Below are 26510 nucleotides of genomic sequence, written 5' to 3'. Positions count from 1 at the left end.
GCCTGTTCTGAAGGAGATGGAGCAGCTCTAAGAGGAGGGAAAGCAAACACAGGTGTCTGTGGGGAGGTACAATTGTCACTGCATATTGCTCAGGAAAGGAGTATGTTCTTGACAGCCAGGAAGAGCCGGAGTGAGAGCACCTTGGGCTTGGGAGTCGAGGTGTGGGTTTCAGCCCCTCTCTTCCACTAACAAGCGCTGTGGCCTTCAATGTATCTTTCAGTTTCTCTGGGGCCTGGTTTCCATGACTGTAAAATGTAAAGGGATTAAACTAGATTTTTCCCTGGCCTTCAAAAAACTCTGTCATGAAAATTCTCTAACTCCACATAATCAGCAGCAGTCTTTGCCTCTGACATGTTGCTGTAACTACCCCCCTAAAAAGCCACCAACCCATGTTCGTTCTCAGGTAGCAAAACCTTCAGCCTGGTCAGGCTCTAGGATGAGTCACCAACACAGCATTAAAGGCTGCTCTTTCGGTGCCCAAGTCGCTGCTACAAAGGACATAGACCCAAACATACGGCAAAGGAGGTGGCTACTCTGAAAGCTGAAACGGTGCCCAGTGGGAAAAGGAACTACCTTTGCAGCTCTAAGGACACCTCTATTCAGGAACCATATTCTCAGTCTCCCCCAAATCCTTTGTGGTTCCTTCTGGAAAGCACTCCTCCCTAAGATTCCAAGCCCTGAGTTTGCTCAACTCCATGACAAATGCATTTGTTCTCAGGTGTCTTCCCCACAAATGTGTTAGGTCCATTTCTCTACCTCTCCCCTCACACCTTTGTTCAGCCACAGAGCCTGTGTTATTCCAGAGCTACTGCATATCCCTGACTGCCCAGAGAGCTGTCAGAAAGGAGGGATGTTAGGAAATCGGCCCCACATCCTCTGCTTCTGAAGCAGCAACTTCCACAGTCGCCTCTGAAGCCGTTCTAAGCAGCCTGAGTCGTGTCTTGTGGCTCTAGGGAAGGGGGTAATTTCTTGCTTTTTCAAAAACTGGTCTTAGCCAAGTCCCACCCATGACTCTGCCGCAGTTTTCGCTCTGTATTGGGGGTAGGGTGGTAAAGGACAGGCAGAGGGAATGCCTCTTTGGAGCCTAGAAACAGGAGTGGCAGTTTCTAGGTGTGTGTCCATGCATGCATGCTGCTGCAAACACTGGTACCCAGAGCCGATAGATATTCACCCAGGAGGATTAAGAATTGGCCCTTTCTTAGCCTTTTCTCAGCCAACTGCTGCAAAGTGCCGCCTGCCTCTCTCCCTGTTCAGTGCCAGAGAGATCACACCCACTCAGTCCCGATTCCCTGCATTAGTATAAATACTAGCGCTGAAGAGACGCAGAATACCAGTTCATGCAGCCTTCCTGGACGTCATTACTCGGTAAGCATCAGGAGACAGACACCCACCACCACAAGACACGTTTGACTGTTTCGCACTCAGAGAACAGAAGCCACACTGCCTGTTTAAGCCCAACAACATTACTGCAGACCTCTGAAATCCAGGCCCCCAGGGTCCTCGGGTAGAGCTGGTGCTGCCTGAGCAGCCGCTTCTGCTGAGGTGGCATTTAACTTCTGGCCAGGTCCCAGGAGCTGAAGCTGACCCATTTCCCCTGCTTTTCCAGGGCATAAGGAATTTGGTTCTACCCCCAACAAAGCCAGGGACTAACACACTTAGCTCATGGAAGGTGCACTAGAATTGGGGTGCTTTTATTTAAGCTAAGGAAAAGTTGTTGACAGCTTTAGCATTTTCCCATACTTTAAATAAATTTAACATTGTTTTCTCCTCCCATCGTATGTATACCTCTCCCCTCTCCTTGTTTTTTTTTTTTTTTTTTTTTTTTTTTTTTTTTTTTTTTTTTTTTTTTAATAGAAATGACTTTGTCAGTGCTCAGAAGAATTTATAGGTTCAGGGTCTTACTCAAGTTAACCCTTTGGGAACATTGAATTAAAAATTGAACAATATTTATTAAAATACAAAAATACACTTTTCTCACATTACAATCAGTGTTCTTTTGTTGGCATTCCCCCCACCCATCCCACCCCCTTTCAAATCTGAACCCTTTATTTCCTTTTAAAGCTAAAATAATAAATGAAAGAAGTTACATGAAATGGACCAGAATAACAGAGATCTCTGCCTTCCCCACCCACACCCACCCTTTATCTTCCTTTTACCTCCTCCTGAGGTAGGCCTGGGAGAGGGAAGCCTTCCCCCCGTTGTGCTACATCCAACAGGACTCCACACAGAACTAACTCTGTGTGCGTGTGTATCAGTTCTGTTTTATCTGTGGATTTCACATCTTTTTTATGACCCATCCTGGTGGGGAAAGGCTTCGTTTCCTTTAGACGAGCCTGTGCCCTTGCTCTCTCTCCTTTTCCTTCTCTACTCGTGCCGCCCCACCCATCACCACAACCAGTTGACATCCGCTGTAATAATCCCTAATGAATCAGCATTTAGAACAGTCACCAAATCACAAGCACGAGAAAAGCTTCCACTCCCCCAAGCTCCCCACGCCCAGCCTCCTCCCTCTCCACCTTAAAACAAACAAAGCCATTTTTTAAAAAAATCATAAAATGTCATCATTGTCTACAATCATTTGTCAGGTACCGGGAACAACAGGTGGACATGGCACAATGCTAACGTATGACCTGCTGTGAAGACATTCTCTCTGCCCTGCTCTCCCTGCCCACCCCCTCTGTTGCCGCACCCACTTCAGGGGCCTCCTCCTCCTCATGGGAAACCCTGAATAGACACATGCCTTGCACAGTGGGTTAAGCCCAACTGCAGGAATCTGGTGCAGTGTGAAAGCGTTTGACTGAGAGCTACGCCAGCTCCCTACCTTCTCTGCTCCTTCCTGAAGCGCTCTGTCAGGCGGGGCACACGTGTCCCAGTGCACAAACCAAGGAAAGGAGACTTGTGCACATGGACAGACATAAAGACTCAGCCTCTTTAAGGATTCATTTGAATTTTGGTGGTTTCCCAGTTTAAAATGCATTTACAGCTCTAGCTTGCTCCTCGCCTTTGAAGAAAAAAAAAATTATTGCCTCTCAACATGTTAGCACAGTACAAATTCTTGGTGCTTTTTTGTATTTTTTTTTTTTAAATAAGATAAATCTGCAAAGACAGCTCTCAGCTTAAGAAAGGTGTCTATAGAAATGGATATTCCTGTATCCTAGGAAGCATCTTCTAAAAAAAAATGACAGATTCAGTCAAACCCCCACCACCCACCCACCCCTCAGCAGCCCACACCCTGCCTCTTCAGGGGGTGTTTGTTGGTGTCTTAGTTTATTTTAGCAGTTGCAACCTTACACCAGAAATCCCTTACGGCAGCATAGCAAGTTGACTTGTGGCTTCTACCCCACAACATTCCCAAGAACCCCACTCCCCCTTTAAATAGAACTTACAAGTTAGAAAATAGTTTTGTTTTGATTTTTTTGTTTTTAAATTTTAATATAATCTGTTTCTTTTACCAGCCCATAGATTTAATATATAAGCATATACAAGAAAAAGTCTCTCCCCACTCTGTACAAAAGTTGCTGTCTTTTTTTTGTTTTTTGTGCATCCTATTGCATTTTATAAGTTTGTTTTTGGGGGGGTGGGGAGTCATATTTGAGTTTCCTGTACCTTGTCCTTGGTATGGGTCTGAATTATATAAGGTTCAGAGATAGTGGTGACTGGGGGGTGCAGAGAGTTGCCCAGGCTGTTTTCTGTCCAGTGGGCCCCATGTGCTGGTTTGTAGGTGTTGTAGTTAATATGGTCATGAATGGTGGGCAGTACTACTGCCCCCTCACCTGATACACCGGACGGAGCTGCGGTTGCTGCCGCGGAGGCCGCCGCTGGGATGTCTTCATCCACCTGGATAATCTCAACTGTCCGGGCGGCGGTGACTGTACTCCTCTGTTGGTGCCGCTTGCGGAGTTTATAGAAGACAATCAGCATGGCGGCCGCCAGCAGAGTCACGGCCACAAAGCAGCCAATGATGATCTTGGTGGTCTTCATGACTTCATCCAGGCTGGTCTGCATCTTGTCATTGGTGTCTGTCGCGGGTACTGCCACCTGTTTGGGCACACGGGTGGTCTGGATGAGCACCGTGGTGGAGGTGGTATATGCCGGCTGGTAACCAGTGGACGTGGTAGGGACAGGCTTATACTTGCGTGTGGTGTCCTCAGGCGAGACCTCGGTGGTCTCCACTGTGACCGTGGTGAAGAAGCTGTAGTTGGAAGTGTTGAGCTCGGCCGTGCTCACGTTGAGGTAGGCCGAGGCGTTGGAGTTGCCGGCCACATTGGTCACCATGCATGTGTACACCCCAGTGTCTGAGAGCAGCACATGGGAGAAGTTCAAGGTGCCATCATTGAGGACAGAAATCCGTGGGTGGCGGGAGGCGTGGCTAAGCACTGTCCCATTGGGCAGCAACCACTTCACGGAGGACATAGGGGGAGTCCGACACTTAAGTTCCGCCATCCGACCCTCGGAGATATTGAGGTCCCGAGGTGCATCCATGATGAAGGGCGCAGAGCACTGGAAGGAGGCCTGGTCCACCTCCACCAGGTAGCGGCCTCGCATGTGCAGGGGAGCATGACAGCGGCCACAGCAGGTAGAATTGGTGGGTATATATTCCCGAAGCCACCAGGCTAGCCACAGAATGTCACAATCACAGTTCCAAGGATTGTGGTGTAGGTGCAACTCCACCAGGTACCTCAGTGGGGTGAAGAGGTCATGGGGCAAAGAAGAGAGGTTATTGTGAGCCAAGTTGAGTTCCACAAGTGAGGCCAGCCCATCAAAAGCATTCCGCTCAATCAAGCTGACCTGTGAGTTCATGACCCACAGCTTCTTGAGGGAGCTCAGGCCATGGAAGGAGCCAGGCCTGATCTCAGGGAAGTGGTTCCCCGACATCTCCAGCTCCTCGAGCCCCACCAGGGGAGTGAGATTGGGCATGTCTTTAATGTTGCACATGCCCAGATTCAGGTACTTGAGGTTGAACAGCCCCTCAAAAGCCCCCTCAGAGATATACTCCAGCTTCTTGAGCTCCCCCAGGTCCAGGCGCATGAGGGAGGGCACCCGGTTGAAGGCATAAGAGGGGATGCTTTCTATGGGGTTGTTTCGCAGCCAGAGCTCCCGCAGCTTGGACAGGTACTCAAAGGCCCCACTCGGGATAACTGTCAGCCAGTTGTCAAACAGCTCCAGGGTGTTGAGGCTGGCCAGGCCGTTGAAGGCCCCCACCTCGATCTGCCGGATAGAGTTCCTGCCCAGCTGCAAGACCTCCAGGTGGTGGAGGTGTCGGAAGGTGTCAGCCTGGATCATCTGGATATTGTTTTCCATGAGGTTGAGGTACCGGGTGTTGGAGGGAATACCCTGCGGGACCTCAGAGAGGCCCCGACGGGTGCACACCACCTTGCTGAACTGGTTACTACAGGAGCAGACAGACGGGCAGTTCTGGGGCCCAGCCGAGGCGGCAGCAGCGATGGCTGCACACAGAATCCACACTTGCGCCGTGAGGTAGACGACGGGGAGCAGGACGGCATTCCAGGTGTGGTGCACAGTTACCTGCCACAAGAGCTTCATGGTGTGGCACGTTCATAATTCACCATCGCCTGGGATTTTGGCTCGGAAAGGAGAACCAGCCCTACCCCGGCTTAAGTGAGCTAGGAGCGCCTCTTTCCATCTGGAGAAGGAGGTGGGGAGGGGGCGATTAGAGAGACGGAGCAGATCGGCCGGAAAAATCATGCCAAACTCAAGAGTGGCCCCTCGGCCGCCAGCCCCCCCTCCCTTCAAGACAAGCCCTGGGAAAGCTGAGACTTTCTGTCCCCCACTGCAGCCATCCCCACCCAATTATTCGCTGTCACCTACCTCGGAAGGAAGGAAGGGAGGAATTGGCGTGGTGTCCTTAAGCGGTCTCCCCGGGAGCTGGCCACCTCGCTCCCATTCTTACTTCTTAGTTGTAATTAACAAAAGGGGGAAGTAGAGGGGGCGGGAAGGGTAGAGGGGAGGGGGAGGGCGGGGAGGGGGAGACAAAATGGCTTCTAGTAAATCCGGAGCAGGCTACGGCGGAGCAGCGGAGTTGAGGCTCCGGGGAGAGCCAAGGCCCGGCGGGCTATGCAGGTGCATGCCCCCCCCTCCGCCCGAGGAGCGGCGCCACCAGCGCTTCGCAGCTTTGTCCTTGGACCCTGGCACCGGCTCGCACCAGCCAAGGGGGCAGCCGCTTCATCGCCGGAGTATGCCTCCGGCGCCCCCGGCCCGCTCCCGGGGCTGCGCCCGGCGGAGACTGAGGGGGCGCCCGAAGCCTCCCAGGCCGCACGCTCGCCGGCCGCTGCGCGCTGTCCGCTCTCCTTGTGGCGGCCGCTCCGGCGGCGGTGGCGGCGGCTGATGCAGTCGTTAGCTCGCGGGTCTGCGAGAGTTAAGAGGCGGTGTCGCGGCTCCTGCGCCCTCCCCAGACACACACCCCCTTCTCTTCTCGCCTCTTTCCTTAAGGGTTAAAGAGACGCGATCTGGGCTGCCTTCCCCAGTCCGCCGTCTGCTAGCGCGAGGAGCGGTAATCCGTCCAGCCCCCGGAGGGGCAGCGGCGTGGAGGCAGCGCCGGGACCGGGTCTGCGGGCGGAAGAAGCGCGCGGCGGCCGGGGCGCGCCCGCACGGCAGGCCCCTTCGGGGAGTCCGGGGGCGGGCGCGGGTCCGGCGGATGCGGCCGCAGCCCCCGGCAGCGCGTCACCGTGGCCCGCCGCAGCCGGGCCCCCGGCGCGCCGCCGGCTCTGGCTTCGTGCAAAGCGAGCGAGTTCGGGGCTTCGGCTGCCGGCGCCTTCAGTGGCTGCGCTGCCCGCGGACTGCTGCGGCGGCCCGAGCGCTGGCAGCGGCTGCGTGAGCAGCGGGGGTCGCGGCTGCGGGAAACGCTCCGGAGCCCGGGAACATGGTCCCCGCTTACTAGTGGCGGCGGCGGCAGCAGTGGGGCCCCTGCGCTCGGCGCCCACCGTCTCCTCCTCGCGCCGGGCTCGCGGTGTTGCAGGCAGCAGCCACGCAGACTGCTCTCTCATCCTTTTGTCCTTCAGTCAGAACGTGAATGTACTGCTGACGCATACTGTTCTGGGGAGAAGATTAGCGTGATGCAGTGCTCTTATGTGCGAACACCGCTCCCCCTCCGCCGCTGCCCTCGAGGGGTTAACGCCGGCGCCTTCCAGCGCCGCCGCCTCGCAGCCCCGCTCCTCGCCTCCGTCCCACTTCCCCCTCGTGCTCCCTCCCTCCCTCCTTTCCTTCCTTCCTCTACCCCCCCCCCGGGCCGCTTCCTCCCGCCCCCTCTTAAATGAGGAGTGCGGGCCGGCGAGCGGGCGGGCGGGCGAGCCTGAGTGAGCGTCAAGTGAGAGGCCGCGCAAGTCGCAGGCGTTCGCAGCTATTTTGGTCCAGTCGGTCGGAGGAGCCGGCGGGTGGCCGCTGATAGGCTGGAGCGGGCGCGGGGCTGCTGCGGGAGAGACTGCGCCGCCCCCGCCCCGCACCCGGGTGCGGGGCACCCTTTGCCACCGGGTGAGGTGGGCTCAGGGGCCGGGTATCCGGAGGCGCCGAGGCCCGCGGCGAGGCTGCTGCAGTTGGCCGGCCTCCCGCCCGGACCGCGTCATCCTCACCCCCGCCGACTGCTGACGGGGCGCCTGGCCGCACGGCCCGGCCGCGTACGCGGAGTTTGGAGCTGCACGGTGGGGACGCGGGGGTGGCTGGGGACCGGAGGACCGGGAGCCTGGGCTGCACTGACAGCCCGGTGCTGCTGCACTGAGGCCTCTCTCCGGCCGGCCGGCCCCCTCCCTCGCACATTTCCCCACCTCTCCTCAGCTTTAACTGGAGCTTTAAATGATAGTTTTCTTAATGAGGGTTGCGGGGGAGGCAAACAGTGGAAGGAAAGACCAAGTGCGAGGAGGAGCCGGGACCGCACAAGTACCGGCAGGAAGGATGGAGGTGAACTCCCAGAACCCCGGGCACAACCCGTTCGTTCCTAGAGCGGCAGCGCCGCTGCTTCTCACTCTTCGCAGCCTTATGACGCCCCATTCGCCTCCCTGACCCAGGGGATGAGAAGGTGGGGGGTCTTAAGCTTTCTACCCTGGAGCTTCACCAGCTCCTGTTTCTTGCTGGGACTCCTGGAGAAGAACTGCGCAGCAATCTGATCCTATTTCTGGTGAGAGGAGACCCTGGGATATTTGACAGGCCAGTGTAGAACAGGACTGGGTCAGCCTTTTCCCATCCCAAAAAAAGGCAGCCCCTTTCTCTGCCTCGTGGGGGTGGGGCCATCTGTGGCTAAGCCGTGGGAAGCCGGTCTGGTAGAATTTGGCATCTGTTTAAGATTGCTGTTTCTCAAGGGCTGTCTCCAGATCCCTCTCCCCACCCCTGGGCAAGCTTTGCTTGTTAAACCCTCATCACCTGCAGGTGGACTATTGATTAAGAACCAGGAGGTCCTGGATTTCTCAGCTCTCCACACCCTTGTCTCTGTATTGTCTGCTGCCAGGAACCTGGGCCTCCTTAAATATGCCAGGGAATTCTTGAAGTCCTAGAGACACTTCCAGTGTAGGCAAGCTGGAGTCCCCATTGTTTACTGAGACCTTTTTATTAGGCATTTGCCCTCAAATAACAATGTTAATAGTTAATACATTGCCCAGGGTCACATAGTAAGTGTAGAGCCAGGATTTGAACCCTGGCAGAGCTCAGGTGTCTACGGACTTGGGCCTGGAAGTGATTCCCCATAATTTTCTTCCAGTTGATGAGAACTCAGGTTTCATTCATCCAGTTTAACAGTCATTTACTGGGACGTTTCATGCTCTCCACTATACCAGGAAGGGAGGGAGGGAGGGAGGAAGGAAGGAAGGAAGGAAGGAAGGAAGGGCTTGTTTAAGCTCCGCTTACCCAGTGAAGTAATTACCACAGTTGTCTCCATTTACAGATGGAAGTACTGAGCTCAGGCAGGCAAATAATATGCTCAAGGTCACACGCAAAAAGCAACGGAGCCAGCATTTCAATTCAGTCTTCAAACCCTGAGCCTGTGGTTTCATCACTAACAAAAATGTCCAGTGTGCCTACTCTACATACGTAGAGTAAATGGCAGAGTCAAGGTGGGGAGAAAGGGTGTGTGAGAGAAATAGAATGAAGGGTGGAAGAGGAGGGAACGGGAAAATAGATCCTTTATTTAACTTGTTTCATTAACAATGACTGATCAAGAGAACAAATGAGAGAGAAATGGAGGAAAGTTGAAATCTAATAGGATTACTTCAGTCTGGGCTCTTTAGTGGCTTTTTGCTTTTTTGACTAAAGCCCCGTTTGCACAGCATCAGCTTCAAGCAGGGCACTACCACTTTATAGACCCAGGAAATGTAAGCCTAGCCTGACGGATCTGTGGAGAATCGGAAACTTGCTGGTGAGAGGTTTTTCTTCTTGCCACAGCTGGCATCCAGCTGGTAGAGTGCCAAAGGATGCCCTGGCCAGGGTCTGGGTGGCACACTGGAGTATGGCTGCCCCTCCCTCCTCTGCCAGTATAGACAAACTGGGGCCCCATCTATTCAGCTCCAGGCCCAACAAATGAAAGCTTCTGTCCCCGTGCTGGGTAGGTAGGTAGAAGGGTGGCTACCTTGGATCAAACCAATACTTAATGATGAGATTGTCTCCTATAAATATTCGTGATTGATTGATGAAGGCAAATATGCCCAAGCTCTGTGCGGCCCATGGGGCTGCTTGTTCTCTGCTGGGCAGCTGGGCTGAGAGAACACCACCACAGAAGCTACAAACTCACTGTGGAGGCTGTGGGCCATCGCAGCACAGCCCTTCTGAACTGCAAGTTCACTGCAGCCTGGGTACCATCTAGCCATCGTCTGTGGCCCCACACAGCCCTTGGTTTAGAGTGGTGCCACCAAGGAATAAAAAGAGGAGGAAGGCTTAAACTTGGAGATGGAGAGAAGGAAGAAACTCTGGGTTGAGAATGTTTTTGCTTGCGATGTCACACAGAGAGACTGCTGCGATTGAGACAGGCAGCAGGTGATTGGGCACAGCGTGTGTCAGCAGCACGGTACCTCTCCTAAGACTGGGATACCTGAATGCTGGTCCTCTTCCTGCCACTGATTAGACACGTGACAGATCTTACCACAGCTCTAAACCTTGGTTTCTTCATTTATAAAATTAAGGAAAAGGACTGGAGTGTTCCTTCCAGCTCTCATAGCCCACGGTTCCCACCCCTTCTCAGATATGTAGCACTGTGAAGAAGGTTGATCCTTTGGGATTGTAGCCAAGTCTTGGAAATGAGCCAGAAAGTTGAGAAGAGAATGCTTCCTTCAGTTTACTCTAGTGATCCACATGCCAAAGCAGATCAGTGTTTCCCCAGCTACGAAAAAGGCTCGTAGATCACAGAACGTTAGAGCTAAAAGGGACCTGGGAGAGCATCTGGATTCAGCGTCCTATTTTACAAACATCATTAATGACAATCACACAGGCATAGTGACTTACCTAAAGCCACATGACTAATTAATTTCAGAGTCTGTCCCTTCTGAGTCCCTCAGTCCCTCAGTCAGGATGACAGTGTGTGGCTGACTGGCATTTAAACCTGGGGCTTGAGGATATGTCCAAATAGCTTTCGTCTGTAGTCTTGTATGCAGATGTTATCATTGTACTTCGCTGGACTAGGATGAAGATGAGTACAGTCTGCCATTACGAGTGCCTTTGGACCCATACTAAGAAGTGGGACAAATGGTCATCCAGGAGACTGACTCTAAGAGGACCCCAAACTGCCCGGGCCAGCCTCTATAGCTGGGCTTCTGAGAAAGCCCAGAGCTCGACCACCCCCATCCTGACATGCAGTTCTGAGACATTATCCTGAGCAGCCACTAGATGTCCATAATGTCTCATAGGGTCGGTCTGGGAGGCGTGAGCAGCCTGGGGCAGGGCACTCTTGAGTGGGCTTTTGGGCCCCTTACGGTAGGCCCACTAGGGGCAGAAAGGTCACTCTCATTTCCGTTTGCAATCCTGCCGGGCTGCCAAATCCTACTCAAGCACCTTTTGCGTTTCTATACTCTGTATGCTGCGATTTGAGCTGAGAACAGAACAAGAACAAAGGAGAAAAGGGGATTTGGGAAACAGGAAAAGAGCCGAAAATAGTATGGGAATTGCCCTACACAAAGGGGAGAAAAGACATCAATTGATTGGTGACTTAGCAATGATAAAACAGTAGGAGAAATGGTCTATGTGGAAATAGTCACCTCTTCCTGCCCAAGTCAGTGACCGTGTGTGTGATTGCATTTCTCACTTTCACCCACGGGTGCGAATACCCCTCCAGGGTCAACTGATCACAGTTTCTGTTTTCTGTTTAATGGATAGTCACCATTGCCAAAAAATAAGGTTATTTTTCTTGCCTGTGATCTGTGGTTGTGCCATTACTACCCACAGTCATAAAGGGAATGGATTTTCTCCCGTGAGCCTGATGATTCAAGACAACACAGCTGTTCTAGAATTATCCACTCTTCTCAGTGCCCTCGGAATCCACTGCTCTTTTACCCTAAGAATTCTGCTTTTTAAGGAAGGCAGAAGGAAGCGGACAAAAAAGCAGTCTCCCTGCAGGTCCCATCCAGAGCAATTTTTAAAACCTCAATCAAAGAAAACACAAAATGCTTAATAAGAATGGCAAAGAGCTGTAGAATGGAAGGGCCTCTCCCTCTTCTCTGAGGCCAGTTTTCTGGGGCTTAGTTTCTTCGTGGGCTGCCAGGCCTGAGTAAAAGGAGAACTGTCCCAGCGCCCCCACTGCCACCTCTGTCGGAACAGTAAGTTTGGTGCCCGTTCTAGCCACAGTCACCTGGATGGTCAAACAGACCTACGTCCAGCCAGGAACCTTGGGAATGTCCCTCTCTGCAGGTGCGCTGGCCCATTCGATGCTTGTGGTTTATCCTTTCCTTAATTGCCGTTGTATATCGCAGTAACAACAGTGGAGTCAAAGCAGCGTTTCCTGGGGAGTTGATCGCTACTTGGCAAAGTGTCCTTACACACATTTCATCCTCACAACAGCCCTGTGAGGTGGCTACAATTCAACTCTGCATTTCGCAGATGAACTTAAGAAGCTTTCTCAGGATCACAGAACTAGTACGTGACTGTATTAGTTTCTTGAGGCTTTTCTAACAAATTATCACATATTTAGTGGCTTAAAACATCAGAAGTGTATTCCCTCACAGTTCTGGAGTCTAAAAATGCAAAACCTGGCAAAGCCGCACTCCCCTGCGAGGGCCCTGACGGAGAGTCTGTTCCTTGCCTCCTCCCGTTTCTGGTGGCTGTCAGCATTCCTTGACTTGTGGCCACATCGCTTGAGTCTCAGTCTCCATGGTCATGTTGACTTACCCTCTTCTGTCCCCTTCCTCTTTTGTGACTTATAAGGATACTTGTCATTAGGTTGAGGGCCCACCTTGATATTCCAGGATGGAGTCATCATAAGATCCGTAACTAATTACATGGGCAAAGACCCTTTTTCCAAATAAGGGCACATTCACATACCTCCGCTTACTGAGCGATAGAGGATCCTAGTATGAGCTGTCTGGCCACTGAGTCTTCCCATCGGGAAGGGAGGGCGTCCCTCTGTCAGCAGCAGTTAGGAAACATCCCATGAGCGAAGAGAAGGGGGCAGACTGAGGCTGACCAGACAAACTCGAGAAATCTGCCCCCAGTATTTTCTTTTTGGTTCTCTTGATTCCTTTTCTTGATAATTTTCTCACTCTTTCTTCACATGGCCTCTAGAGTTTATCCCAAAGATCTCGGAACGTCCAAACGTACACCCAGTGATACAAGAAATACCTTTTGGTTTCGCTACAAAATTTGGTTCAACTGGAGCTAAGTCACAGAAATGTTGAGCTTTGTGGTCATTGGAGATTAGGAAAGACCTCGAGGTCAGAGCCCAGCAGATACAGATGTGGGAGTGAAGTAAGGAGTAAGAGTGTCTTTTCTCAAGTGTCTCCAACAGAAATCCTTTCCTTAATTAGGGTCCATGCCTGCAGTTATACCCACAGATACACAGTGTGTGTCTAAATTAATTCATGTTTTGGTTGGTGGAAGCCCACATATTTCTTTCCCCCACTGAGTCCTATGAAATAGTGTTACATAAGAGAGGAAGAGAAAGAGGGTATATGTGCATGTGTGTGTGTGTACGTGCACGTACACACACCAGTGGGCATTATACCATAGTGGTGATGTTTTCTAGTATGAAAACTAGTATAGAAAGGAAATATTTTATCCAAAGTCGATTATTGAGAGAGTCTGTTTTTTTCACTACTTTTTTTTTTTTTTCTGCACTTACCTGCTCTTGGTATTTCACCTAATTTAGACCTTTCAATTCTTCATTCAAGATATAAGGTGATTTTTGGTGTTTGTTTTTAACAGTTAGTTTTGAGATGATGTTAGACTTACAGGTAAAAAATATTTCCCGTGTACCTTTTAACCCAGTTTCCCCTTATGTTAACGTAGAACCACAGAACATGTATTCAAAACTGAGTAATTAACCTATTCAAGACAGATTTTTCCACTTGCCTTCTACAATCTATTCTCCACAGCCACTAAAGTGATCTTTGTGACATTCCATCAGATGATGTTATTGATTTGTTTAAAAGGCTACAGTGTCTTTCATAATTCAAACAACAACAGAATTGCTTATGGTGGACCCCAGGCCCTAAGCTGTCATGCCTTTCCTATACCCTCCGCCCCATGTTTTACCATCTTCCTCCTCATTCCCTTCAGCTTTCCCTTCAGCTGTACTGCTCTTCTCTCCTCTTAGAGTTCTCTCAAGCCGGTTCTCCCCGTTAGGGCCTGTGTTCTCTCCTCTACCTGCAATGGTCTTCCCCCACATCTTCAGGTAGTTGGCTCTTTCTTGAACAGGTCCCTTCCGAGAGACTTTCCATGACGACTCTTGTTTCAAGCAGCCCCACTGGTCGCAGTCCCATCACCCAGTGTGATTTTCTTCTGTATCATCATCTGTGTTTATGTGTTGCACACCCCCCCTGAAAGCAGAGGCCCCTCCCGTCTTGGATCCAATACCTGATCCTAGTAGTGGATTAATTACGTCAGAGGAGAAGGGATTATTCTTGGGCACGTGTGAAGAAGAGCTCGGTCCTCCCTGTTGGTATATCGGTAGCCCTAGCCCTACTCTATAAATCTCTGACGATAGGTTAAAAATTGCCAGCTTCTCTTTTTTAACATTGAGAATTAAGGAGGCGCCCAGTGACCCTGAGGTTTCTCCAGGCCTCAGGTTTTAGACTTCCTAGCCCCTTGCTGACAGATTTAGGAGTGAAGATTTTATGGAGGTGTCATAAAGGTTCACAGGCTCTTGGCAGTGAGGATACGTGAGGAATGAGCAGAAGAATGAGTGTAGGTGCACAGATAAACTTACCTGTACTCATGAACGCATATGCCTGTCATTTTCAAATCTGCTAAAGCGCATTTTCTCCCAAGGAGTGGGGGCTGTTGAGGCAGAAATAGGGAACACCAGGACAGTAAGATCAAATGCTGTGAAAGTGGCTGTGCCAACGCTTTTTGCTAATTAAAGAATGTTAGGACAATCACCACTAGCAGCAGTAAAGGGCGCCCCATTACCTCGCTTTATGGAGAGCTGGGCAGCTATAAATATCGCACTGAGTGCCTGAGCTGTAGCCCAGTTGGTGGGCGTCCGGCTGGGCAAGGAGAAGAGCCCAGAGCTTCTGGCCAGGGTCCTCACCTCATAGCTGTCCATCCCCAAGTTTTGCATGATTAAAGAACAAACGAGTCCATCAACAAATTCTTAATTTAAAACATTCAGGGGAGCCAAAACAAACAGCTGTGCGGTGTGTCCAACTGGGAGTCCACACCCCCTGGGTCTTTGTCCAGTGTTGTCGTTGCCTTTCTTGCCCTTTTGCCTGGAGGGAAGATGTTTCTTCAGGTTAGGATTCCATTTTCCTCAACCAGGGCTGTGTCACAGAATTTTTATTTTTTTTTAAATAGTCACATGGCTTAGGCTGTCTGGGAATATTCTGGGACCCCTTACAGACTAACTGTCTGTTTCAGAGAAAAACTTAGTTTAGAAAGTGTGAACAAGATAGGAACGTACTTTTTATACTTACCCTAGGGGATTTCTGACTGAATTTAAGATGTATGTTCAGCTTGGAACTTTATCCATGATTTTAATCTGTTCGATTTGTCTTGATACCTGGTGTGTCCTTTCCTGCAGGTTCTCTTTGCATCTCTTCTATGGCCTCCAAGCCATTCTGATCCCCTCCATTTGGAGAGTGTTGCCATGTGGGCACTGCCTTCTCTCTGCCAGCTTTTTTATCTGTTCAGTTTCTTTGTGGATCGGCGTCTGCGGCCACCCAGCTGCCTTGCGTAACTTATTAATCGCTTTCAATTGTATGCAGCCACCTTCAGCTCTGGCTAAGAGGGTTCCTAGTTCCAATTGGGACGGCCCCAGTTCATCATCCAGCACTGGCTTAGCAACGGGGATTGATTTGTCTCATCCAGGGAGTTTCAGAGGGAGACTCATGGAAATGGAGGCTTGAATTTTGTCTCTTAGTTGTTCTTGTGGCCATCTTCAACCCACCCCATCCTTGAGCAAACAGACGGGCTCTTTCCCTTTAGACGTGGAGCGGCGTGCAGCACCGCGGACCCAGAGCTCCCAACACTGGCTTTCCCGTGAGCCATCGGACGACCCACGGTGGGTTGGCTGACACCCAGGGTCCTGGATGCTGCATTCCTTTTTCATTATGTTACCAGCCTCTTCAGGAGTGAGACCTACGCAGCCTCCCGCCTGCCCTTGGTCCTTGTTTTCAGATGTGACTATCTGCAGATGCTTCCATTGGGAACCACATATCTAGAGAACTTTGAGGTGGGAGACATGAAATAATGGAGTGAGGCCCCTCAGCTCCCCCGTCAGATTGAGCGAGAATTAGAATTCCCCCATTTGTTGGTTGGCCTGTTCATATTCACGCGTTCTCTCTTCACTGACCGTCTGTCTCACACACAGTTCTGGATTTGGCCCGAACTGATAGGTAGGTTTGTTTGTTTTTACACAAGGGTAGCATGACTGCTTTGAATCTCATTCTGTCTTACCCCAGAACAGCACCCCCTGGCCATGAGGCCCCTTCTCAAGAAGGCTAAACTGCATGATCCCGGGAACCTGTTTTTCTACTTTAAACCGTTTCTCTGAACGACACCAAACTGAAATGGCTCCACTGATGATGAGAGGTGCTGAAGCGCCACTTTTGTGGGGCTCCCAGCTGGGGATTGGTAGTCTCCCACCGTGATGGCTGGACACGGGCAGCTGGGCCAGAGGGGCCCTCAGCCTGTATCACTTTCTTGGTGACTGGGGCCAGTTTGTATGACAACCCAGTGAGGCTGCTTGATTTGTATTCAGTGCACCAGCCCTGGGAAAAAAAAGTCTGAGGAGCCCTGCCAACCAATAACTCTGAAAGGATTCTTTATGTAAGTGAGCAGTCTATGGGCTGAACAAGGGCTGCCCTCCCTGTCCACCCCCAACTGGCCGCCCTGACCCAGCAACTTGGTGCTTTGGAGCTGGCACCGAGCCCTTGGGGATCCCTCCCCTCCCCACGAGGAGACCATCTTGGGATCCCAGGCACATGGAGAGACTTCAGCTCCATCCTTCCTTCCCGGGAATCTGGCCGTCTGCCTCCAGGTGCCTGTCCATGGGATAGAGTCTAGAAGAGGCCGAGAGCATTCGACAGCTTTCTCCCTGGTGTATGTCCTCAGTTTGGCTCAAATAAACTCTTACAAAATTAAAAAAAAATGACAAGGCCATGTGTATGCATGTGAACCAGATAATAAGTGAAAAAGAAATACACGAATATGAAAAGACCAATCAACCAACAAACTGGGGCCATTCTAATTCTTCTCTCTAGTTGGAAACCTCAGAGAGAAGGACGTAGCCTGTGTCCAGCGCTTTGCTGGACAATTTGGTCCATCTCTCAGCCAGGGGGACCCTGTGTTCCCTGAGCCTTTTCGTTTTCCTAACCAATGGAAGCCATCTTTTGCTCCTGTTGTCTGAAGAGGGACAGAAATAAGGCCCTCTGGTCCTGTAGCTCTGGCAACTGCAGAGTAAAATTCCTTATCAAATTGAAAGCGAGAGGAGCTCCCACTCCGCCAGGAGGCCAGGAACTCAGTGCCATCAGCAGCCAGCCCCATTTCCAGCGCTGCCTGAGGAGCTGGCTCCCCGTTCCTGTCTCGGTGTGAGTCTGTCTCTTTAAGAATGTTATTTGTTATTAACGAGTTTTCTAAACACATAACCTTGACTCTCTTGCTTAGATGAGCAAGACCATTCTCATTAAATACTATTCTCTAGGCAGGAGACGAATGAAGTAGGTTTCTACTGAAGAAGTTTCTCAAGCCTCGCGTGTGAGCCTAGAAGCCAAAAGCACTGGCTGGCAAGGGGGTCTTCGTTTGGGGCCCATGTTAGGCTTCATCTCTGTGAGAGAAGCCGAGAGCTTGTCTGAAATTGGTCTCATCAGGTGGCGCATGGGAGAGGTGACACCAGCTCTGTCCTCTCAGATCCCCTGTGTTTCTCCTGCTGGCTTCACCTTTGCTGGGGTCAAAACGTCCTGTGTGTCTCATTCGCCCTAATTATTTTGAATACATTTATCAAGGGCCCAATATCCAAGTCTTTGAACAAAAATATGATCAAAACATACAGTTGCCCATATTTAGTTCATCATAAATTACGTACCGGTACTTAAAATTGCAACACTTTCTAAAGAGTGTCCATTAAATAGGACAATGTAACCAAATCCTTTTTTTTTTTTCCATTTTATTTTAGAAGTCTCTAAGGACTGGGGGCCTAAGAGAGGTTATGTCTGGGACCAAAAGCTAGCAGAGTAGGGTCTCTGCATCGGCCCGTATTTAACATCTGCTGAGGAACATTTGGTCCCCAAAAGGAACAGAATTGTTGCTCCACTCAGGGATTCGTCCATAGACTCAATGGTGTCACTTGGAGGAGATAAAAACCAAGGGAAATATGTCCATTCAGCTCAAGGAACGTTTTTCCCAGGCCCACCTCCCATCTCCAGTGCCCACGGCCACCCTTGGGCCAGCAGCACTTGTGGTTTGCGTGTTATTCACCTCTCAACTCAGTGCAGTCAAGGACCTTTGCGGCCCTGGTGAGTAGCACAGAAAAGCCTTATTCATCCCATCCACAAAGGGACAGGCAGGCGCCTGAAGACAAAGGCTTTGCAGACAAATGCAGCCCTGCCTGATTCACAGAGACTTTTGTCTCCCAGAGCAGGTCAGGTGAGTAGAAATTCTGCAACTAGTGACTTCAAAGCTGGTTACCAAGGGATTTTCTACATGAGCCCTGTGCATGTACAACATGCTTATTTTAAAAATTCTTCCTTCCTTGCTCTCACTTACAGAAATCATTATTTTTCCCCCCAAAAGAGATAATAAAAAGGGGGTTTAGAATAAAGAAAGGGGCTTGTCTTTTCTTTCTGTTATCTTCCCCACCTTTTATTCCTCTCTCACTCTTACTCCCAAACCTTCAAATTTAAGACAGCCTTTGAGAAGACACTTGAAATGGCTTTGCTCTCATCCTCAGAGGTATAAATAGACTTTTCCTAGTCAGTGCTTTCTTTTTCCACGTAGTTCCTATGGAGCAGAAGGAATGTATCTCTGTCTGTATTGATGGGTCTCCTTCAGTCATTGTGGACATTTGTCTCTGTGGCCTGCTAATGCTATTTGAGTTCCTAAAATCCTTACTTTCCAAATCTACTTGTGTCCCAGGTTTAGCTCCCAATTATAGGATTAGCAGAGATTATAATTATAGGGTCTGTTTGATGTGTTCTCCAAGCTTTCTATCAGATTTATGCCTGTGAATTGAGAAATCTGTACATTGATAGAATGGAAACTAGCAGCAGACGTGGGCTAATGGGGGAAAAAGAAAATGGATCTCTTGTAAAGAATTGGAGTGGTATCATCCCTGATCATTGGATCACAATCAGCTGAGAACCTGGAAACCTAGACTTTCTGTCTCTTGACTTCACAACTACCGTGTTTCCCCGAAAATAAGACCTAACCAGAAAATAAGCCCTACCATGATTGTTCAAGAGTACATCCCCTGAGCATAAGCCCTCATACGTCTGTTGGAGCAAAAATTAACATGAGACCTGGTCTTATTTTCGGGGAAACACAGTATGGTGCAACCCCAGTGCCCTCTTTTCTAGGTTGACTTTTCACGAATCCTAACTCTTCCTCCTTGCACCCCAGTCGCTGCACCCCGAATGGAGCCCAAAGAGGATGCTCTGGGGGCATGTTTTGCTAAGAGCTCTCCTGTCATCAGCAGTGCCTGTGTCCTCCATGTCGTCAGTTCTCGTTAGACAGCTCTTCTCTACACTGAGGAGCCCACAGGGCTGAAAAAAGGAGAGATGGGCTTGGGCCACAGAGAAACACCTGTGACTCAGAAATATTAGGGGATCCAGTCACTAGTTTTGTTAGAGGTTAAAAAATACATGGGTAACTATGGGAAAGGCTCCTGGGTCACTTGAGGCTATACAGATGTTTTATGCTACAAGTTAAAGCACATCGAAGCAGGAGATTTAAAAATCGCACATAAAACGTCCCAAAGTAGGGCAGCTCTGGGGCAGGTTGGTTTCACTGAGATGCGGTCCCAAGGTCAGAATCAGGCGCCTTTGTTCTTTCCATCTGTTCTGTGGTGCCGTCTCTCAGCGTGACCACAGTTGTCTTGGCTGCAGGATGGTCACCATGGCCCCAGGCATTGCATGTCACACACCACTCTCCAAAGGCAGGAGAAACAGTTTCTTATTTTGTGCATCTCTGTTTAAAAGCAGAAAAATTTTTCCCTGCATCTCTCACCTGATTCCCTCTTATATCTTACTTTCCAGATTTGGGTGGCACTCCTAAACTGTTACATGGGACTAGGAAAGGGACTCTCCTCCCCAGTATCAACCAATCCCAGGGACTCATAGGCTCCGTGAATTTGGATGGAGAAAAAAATTACATATTTGTTTTTATTGCCCTCTGACTCAAGTTTAGCATTTCCTTTGAATATGAATAGAAGCATCAAATCATAGGGCATCTATGACTTTATCCTGAAGATAAATCACATGTATTTTCATATTATATCATAGTAGTTTGCAGGAATTCCAAAATATTATTTATTCTTAGCACTGCCTTAAAATTAGATACAGATTTTAGACCTATTGATCCTATTATTTAGCGTGTTAATAAAGAGGGGCATATATTTACTATATACTTACTGATTTGGGTGGATTTTAAAAAATATGTAATAATGGTGTTTTAGTATAATTAGTTCCTCTGCAATATTATATATTTTAATTTTTATATTCAAAAATATACAACACATATACCGTGTTTCCCCGAAAATAAGACCTAGCCAGACAATCAACTCTAATGCGTCTTTTGGAGAAAAACTAATATAAGACCCAGTATTACATTATATTATACTATATTATATTATATTATACCGGGTTTTATAGTAAAATAAGATTGTGTGGCTAGGTCTTATTTTCGGGGAAACACGGCAAATACTGAACGATGTTGTACACCTGTACACCATATAACATACGTCAATTATACCTGAATAAAAAACATGTATGTGTTTTTCTATGAAAGGGGTCCATAGTTTCCCTCGACTACCAGAGAGGTCGTGGCACAAAAAATAACTTAGACCAGTCAGCATTTTCCTGAGTCACATACAGATGTCACAGGGAATATGATGGAGACCTGCCAGCAGGGAGAAGATGAAATAGTGGCTGATGAGTGGGCAACAAATGGCCTTTGTACAGTGAATGCCACATGCTTCGGCCGCCGTAGTGTCACCCAGTCGGTGCCTCCCCGCAGGCTTCCAGCTACATTTAATTTGCAGCGGCGGCCCCCAGACTTCAGGTATTCGACCATCCACGTGCAGCTGCCAAATTCGAGTGCCCCCGTAGTACTATTTCCTTAATATTTTTCTTTAAATCACTCTGTTCTTCCTGAAATTAATTATTTTAAAGGAAACTTCCTCAATGGAAATGTATCATTTACTATAAATAAAAGGAAACCTTAAAAAACACAGACGGAGAATACAGAAGAGTGATACCGAATTCTGGCTGAATCTTATTTGCCTACAAGGCTCTGAGCCTGAGGGCTGCCCTCTTTTTGTTAAAGACAGATTAGAAATAAATGAGACTTTCTCCTTAATTTAATCAGTGGAGTTGCAAAGGGAATAACTCAGTTTGTGGTTGTCATTTTCTGCTCTGTCATTGACCCACCTAAAATAATTCAGTCCCTTGGGCAAACAGGTTGATGGTAGGCTCCTCATCTCACATTCTAGCGACCCCGCCTACAAAGGAAATGAGGTTAGTCAGACTGATTTTTCATGAACATGTGTCATCTCTTAACGATCACCGCTTTCGAAGAGCTCACGATGTCTCAACAACTGCTTCTGGGATTTGGTCCAGGACAGACTTTAACTTTCTTAGCCTGTGGTTCATGGAATTTCCCGGCTTTCCTTTTCTTTGTTCCGTTCTTTTTTCCACTTTTTAAAGGTCAGACTAGCATTTGCCTATTTCTATTCTAACAGCATCTGTCCTGTTCCCTGTGATCCAGCAAAGATTGGTTAACTGATATGGCTCGATGTTACTCGATGGGGCTTGAAGGGGGAAGAAATCAGTCTAGGAACCCCATGGCCGAAGAGGCAGCCCCTCTGGGCTCAGCAGACCAGGCAGTGGGGCTAAAAGTCAGGCAGTGGGGCTGAACCAGAGTGATTCTGGCCCTGGTCTCCCCAGAAGAGAAACACACCGAAAGGGTGGGACTGAGCGTGCCGCTTCAGGATACAGAGCCAAGGGTTGGACTCGGAGGTGTCTGAGAGCCAGGAGGAAGCTCAGAAATCTAATACCGTTCTCTATCTAGAGATAAGAAAACACAAACCCACAGAAGTTAAGTGCCTAACCTTAAAATCACACTGGCATAAGGTAGTGTCAGAGCTAAGGTTAGAACTCAGGGGCCTGTCCCCTGCCCTGAGCTATTTCCACTCATTATCTTAAATCACTCTAAAAATACATTCTCATCTTTCTGCCCACAGTGTTCAAACCAGTCTGGGGTCACTCCCGCCATCGGCTCCTGCGCCCTTCTTTCCCTGTCCTCACCTGTCATCCTTTCTCCCCTCTTTCCTGTTGCTCTTCCTCCCTCACTTCCTCACCAAGGCCCCCGAGGGCAGGTGCCCTGTCCTCGCCTGTCACTCTGCTTCTCCTGAGCCCTCTCCTCTCATCCTTGGGGCCTTTTAGGGCCTGTGTTGAAGCTGTAGGAAAGGATGTTCTTTCTGGGCATGCCAAACGTCTGCACCCTGTGGTCCTGTCCTTTATGTAATGCTGTGCTTCAGGCATCCTTAGGACAGGGGATCCGGGAAGAAAACCCCACGAGCATGTGGGGGAGTGCTTCTTCTTCCTCCCCCCAACCCCCGCTTCTTACCTCTTTCCTATTCTTGTCTGGATGTCGGAGAACGCAAGGGTGGAGCGGATGAGACCACAGCTGCAACTTCCAGGCCCTGACTTAGAACTGGCAGCGATTCTTTCTTTCTTTTTTTTTTTTTTTTAATTGAGGAGAAACCCTGTTGAGAAACACAGGCTGACACTTGCTGACTAGGCTTTTGCAGAATTTCTCCTGGAGCTGTTAGTTGTGTGCATGTTTACATGTTGAGTGAGCCTTGTGGGCACGTTTGCATGTGCGTGTGTGTTGCCATCCCCAGCAGGCCTCATGCATGACGCCTCAACTGCACGCTTTTCTTAATGGTTTGAAACAAATGTTATTGTCTTTGAGTTAAGTGGTTCAATTAGCACTGATTGGAAAGAGTGGGGTGAACTGGGGAAACACGCAGCCTGTTTGGTAACAGCCTTGGGATGGGAGGGAGGGAGAGAGAAAGGTGTTGCCGCCACAGCAGCTTCTGGGTGGGGGGTGGCCTGGCCCCCTGCATGGCGTGGGGGGAGAGAGCTGCCCAGGCCAATTTTGTCTGGGGGCAAGAGAGCAGAAAGCTATTATGTTAGGAGAGGGGTAACATGCAGCGAGGCAGGGTCTGTGTGCCAGACGTAGCGCCGTGGGAGACCCTCAGCTCCCTCCGTAAAATATCCATCACTCCGCCATGTGTCACCTCCGGCGCACGATTCTGCCTTCGTGCACTTTGTGTCGGTGGGCAGAAGGCTCTGTGGTTTGCAGCTCCTCCTTCCAGCTGTTCACGTGGACACTGGTCTGTCTGTCTGTGTGTCTAGCAGAGAAATGGACGTTGGGGGAAGGCTAGCAGGATTGCCAGGCCTTCAGAGCTCCTTATAAGCAGCCTCAGACATCCTGGCCCTGTAGTCAGCCTCGGGGTGCATGTGGGGCCAGAACCTTCACCGCTGAGAGTCTGCTCCCTCCCCAGTCTTTGCTCTTCACCCCTTTTTCTTTGCTACCCAAACAGGCGCACAATGGCATTTCCATGCCCACGATGTTTCGTTGTTCCCTTTCCATGGGGGTCTGAATTTCACACTAGTGTGGAGGGCTCCACGATGGATCTGCCACGTGCTCCAGGAGGCTTCCTCTGTCTTCTCTGGATAGACGAAACCAGGCTGCCGCTCTGTGACTTTTCTCTCCCACCCCCACTGTCCCTGGCCCCTCCTCTCACACTGCTCGTGTCCCCAAGCTCTCCCTGTTCCTCCAAGGCCTGCCAAGTAGGACAGCTTTCTCTCCCAGTGCCACCCTGACCCGCGGCCCACCAGTTCCCCTCTTCCTGCCCTTACCTCCTGGGTCCACCAGGATGTAACTGCACACCACTGTGAACTCACCGATGAGACCCGAAGACCTGAGGAGCTTGGAGCCTTAGTGATGGGTCAGTGCAGCGGACGGCACGGTACTTAGCAGTGTGGACTTAGGAGTCAGAGACCCGCGTTTGGATGCAGCCCCTGTCACTTTCTGGCTACATGACCTTAGGCCTAAGGCACTTAACCCTTTAACCATCAGTTTCCTCATCTGTACAATGGGTATAGGTGATGTCAGTGTGAAAAGGGTTCTGAGCGAATGTCATAGGTTCATCAAATGAAAGCTTGACTGATACCAGGGAGGGAAATACATACCTAGTGAGGCTTCCCAGAGCTCACTGCCTTCTGTATCGAGAACTGACCTCAGGGATACCCTGTCTCCCAGGCAGGTAGCCTCAGGTACCATTTGATTGGTCCCATCCGGTTTTCACAAGAAAGCTGAACCAGGAGCTGATGTGCACAATGGCATGTGTGTAAAAGAGAAGTTAACGGGAAGTGATTTACCCAGTTCGCCCTCTTTCCTTCTTCTTTTTTGCCTGTGGGGGATTCTTCTGTTTGAATGCCCTTATGGAGATACAGCATTTTTGCAAAAACCACTGTTTTCAAGCAATCTTAACTCCATTTTTATGTCTTTGTACACAACTTGAGTCAGTCGGTGTGACTCAGCAGGTCCTGAGAAGTACGAGAACCCACACACCTCATCGTTCTCCTTCACCCTTTTCCCAGATAACCCACCCTTATAGCGCCAGCTCCTACCAAGAAAGCCTCTGCAAGTTTTGCCTTCACAGACTCGAGCAATTCAGTTACTGCACCATAGCCCTGAGATCACGGCTGCCGAGCCGCCCAAAGGGGGAGCTTATTGCCTAGTGAAAATCCAGGGTGGTTGGACGGGACCCAACGTGACCCTCAGCTACCCGGAGGGCTTGCCGTTGGAGCAGTCTGTGAAGAGAGCTCAGGTTCCTGGCTGAGTATCGGGCCTCCCTCACACCGTTTTCCCCTGGTCTTTGGGCCCAAATCCCTCTTCCATTTATCATGTCGCCTGCAAATCCACTTTCTGTGCTGCTGCCAAGATCCTTCTCTGCATTCCCACAGCTGTCTACCTGTGACCCAGCCAGCCTTCCCCGGAGAGTTTCTATAATTATTTGAGAGAACCATTGTTCCAAGAAGATAGACAGAGCTGCCGAGATGAGGGGCTCTGGGAGGGGACAGAGCCCGGCAGCTCCCACGCTGAGAAAGAGCATCATTTCCGAGATATTTCTAAGCTCGTCTCCATTTTTAACGTAGACTTACCTCAAATCCATGTCTGTTCCCAAACCCATGCTGTCCAAGTAAATGGCAGTAGCTTCCCGTGCCGAAAAGCCTCCAGTACAGTAAATATGAAGGAGGAGGGGTCTCCGTTTCCCTAGAGGGTAGAATTCAGAGCTCGTCCTTCTCTGGTTCTGCGTATGCTCTGCCTCCAGGGCTCCCACCGGAGGGCTTTCCTCCTCTACGGCATTCACCTCATCCTCACACATGGGACGTCCTGGAACCACCGTGCAAGTTTAAGGTCTGCCCCAGGTTGTCCGCCCTTCCCTAGATTTAGGCAGAGGCCCAGAAGGCATACTTACCACATTTGAGATGAGCAAGACTGTGTTCTGTTAGAACAGAAAATCAAGTTTCAGAATTTATTGCAAGTATGGAGAGAGATTGGCTACCACTTGCAATGTGAAATGTAACTTACCAGTTGTAACAAATGCCAAATCCTGTGTTGAAGTTAAAAAAAAATCAGTTGCACAATTACAAGATGAAGGTGACCTAGCTTGACGGCAATTCATTTGAAAATTACCCCGGGGGTGGGGGGAGGTTGTTTACGACAAACTGCTAATAACCCTGTGAAGTGACTGATAAAAATGACATTAATAGAGAAAATAGTACAGATGAAGGAGGTAATTATTCTGCTCTGCTTAAGCAACATCGGGGATATTGTTTTCGTTTCTGAGCATTGCATTTTTAGAGAATTCTTGATAAATGGAGGAGCGTTCCTCGGAAGGGAGCGGGTGGGGTAGGATATAGGATCCAGGTCCAGGGAGTGATGGGAACCACGAGGAATGGGAAGAAAGGACAGTGAACGTGAGTAACAGGAAAGGCTGTTGCGTAGAGGGCGGCAGGGAACAAACATTTTTGTGGACCGGCTAATTTCGTGTTGGTCGCTCGTAAATGAGTCTTTTCTCACGTCATCCTCTTAGCAGCCTTTGGAGCTAACTTTCCCAGTGTCACCTGCTGGTAAATAACAAAAAGGGATCGGTTTATTCCAAACTGCTCCAGACTACACAACTCAGACCCGTGGAAGGAAGGACAGGCTGGTGGGTTTTAATTAACGTCCAATAACTTGAGAGGAGTTTTCTAACGGTGAAATTGACTCGTTGGTATGGAGTGCTCCCTGTCAGGGAACATGTGGGTGGAAGCTGATCCTCCGGAGGGTTGAGGTGGGAGACCAGGATGACCTCGGGGTGTTCTGTAATTGCCTTGGGCTCTCTGAGGCAGCCTCGGGCCCTGGAGAGCTGCTGGGCGGGAGGGAAGGCTACAGCTGCCCGTGGCCCTTCCTCCTGCCCAGCTCACGGGTTACAGGTCAGCCCTACCAGCCTCCGCCTAGTGCCCCGATCTACTTGTCTCAGTGCCTTGAACACGCTCTTGTCCTGGCAGCCTGTCTGTCAAGGCTGGATCTGGCCCTCCTCCCTTTTTAGACTCCCCGTGATTGCCACAGCTCGTCTTTCCACCCATGGCGGGGGTGGG

The 26510-nt window shown here is 49.9% G+C and overlaps 2 protein-coding genes across 2 annotated transcripts in view; one reads left to right on the top strand and one right to left on the bottom strand.

Annotated features, from left to right (window-relative positions):
* Positions 1 to 26510, top strand: part of SND1 (staphylococcal nuclease and tudor domain containing 1) — a 410758-nt gene that overhangs the window by 346826 nt on the left and 37422 nt on the right. The window lies entirely within an intron of this gene.
* On the bottom strand, positions 1930 to 6353 carry LRRC4 (leucine rich repeat containing 4). The gene is made up of 2 exons (XM_033098797.1): positions 5830 to 6353; positions 1930 to 5644 (listed from the first exon to the last, which is right to left on the bottom strand). Exon 2 carries the CDS (start codon positions 5542 to 5544, stop codon positions 3586 to 3588), a length of 1959 nt encoding a protein of 652 aa, XP_032954688.1. The 5' UTR covers positions 5545 to 5644; positions 5830 to 6353; the 3' UTR covers positions 1930 to 3585.

Source organism: Rhinolophus ferrumequinum, chromosome 26 (assembly GCF_004115265.2).
Source record: "Rhinolophus ferrumequinum isolate MPI-CBG mRhiFer1 chromosome 26, mRhiFer1_v1.p, whole genome shotgun sequence".
Taxonomy (NCBI): Eukaryota; Metazoa; Chordata; class Mammalia; order Chiroptera; family Rhinolophidae; genus Rhinolophus; species Rhinolophus ferrumequinum.
Note: the sequence above shows the minus strand (reverse complement) of the source record. Positions and strands in the feature narration are given on the sequence as shown.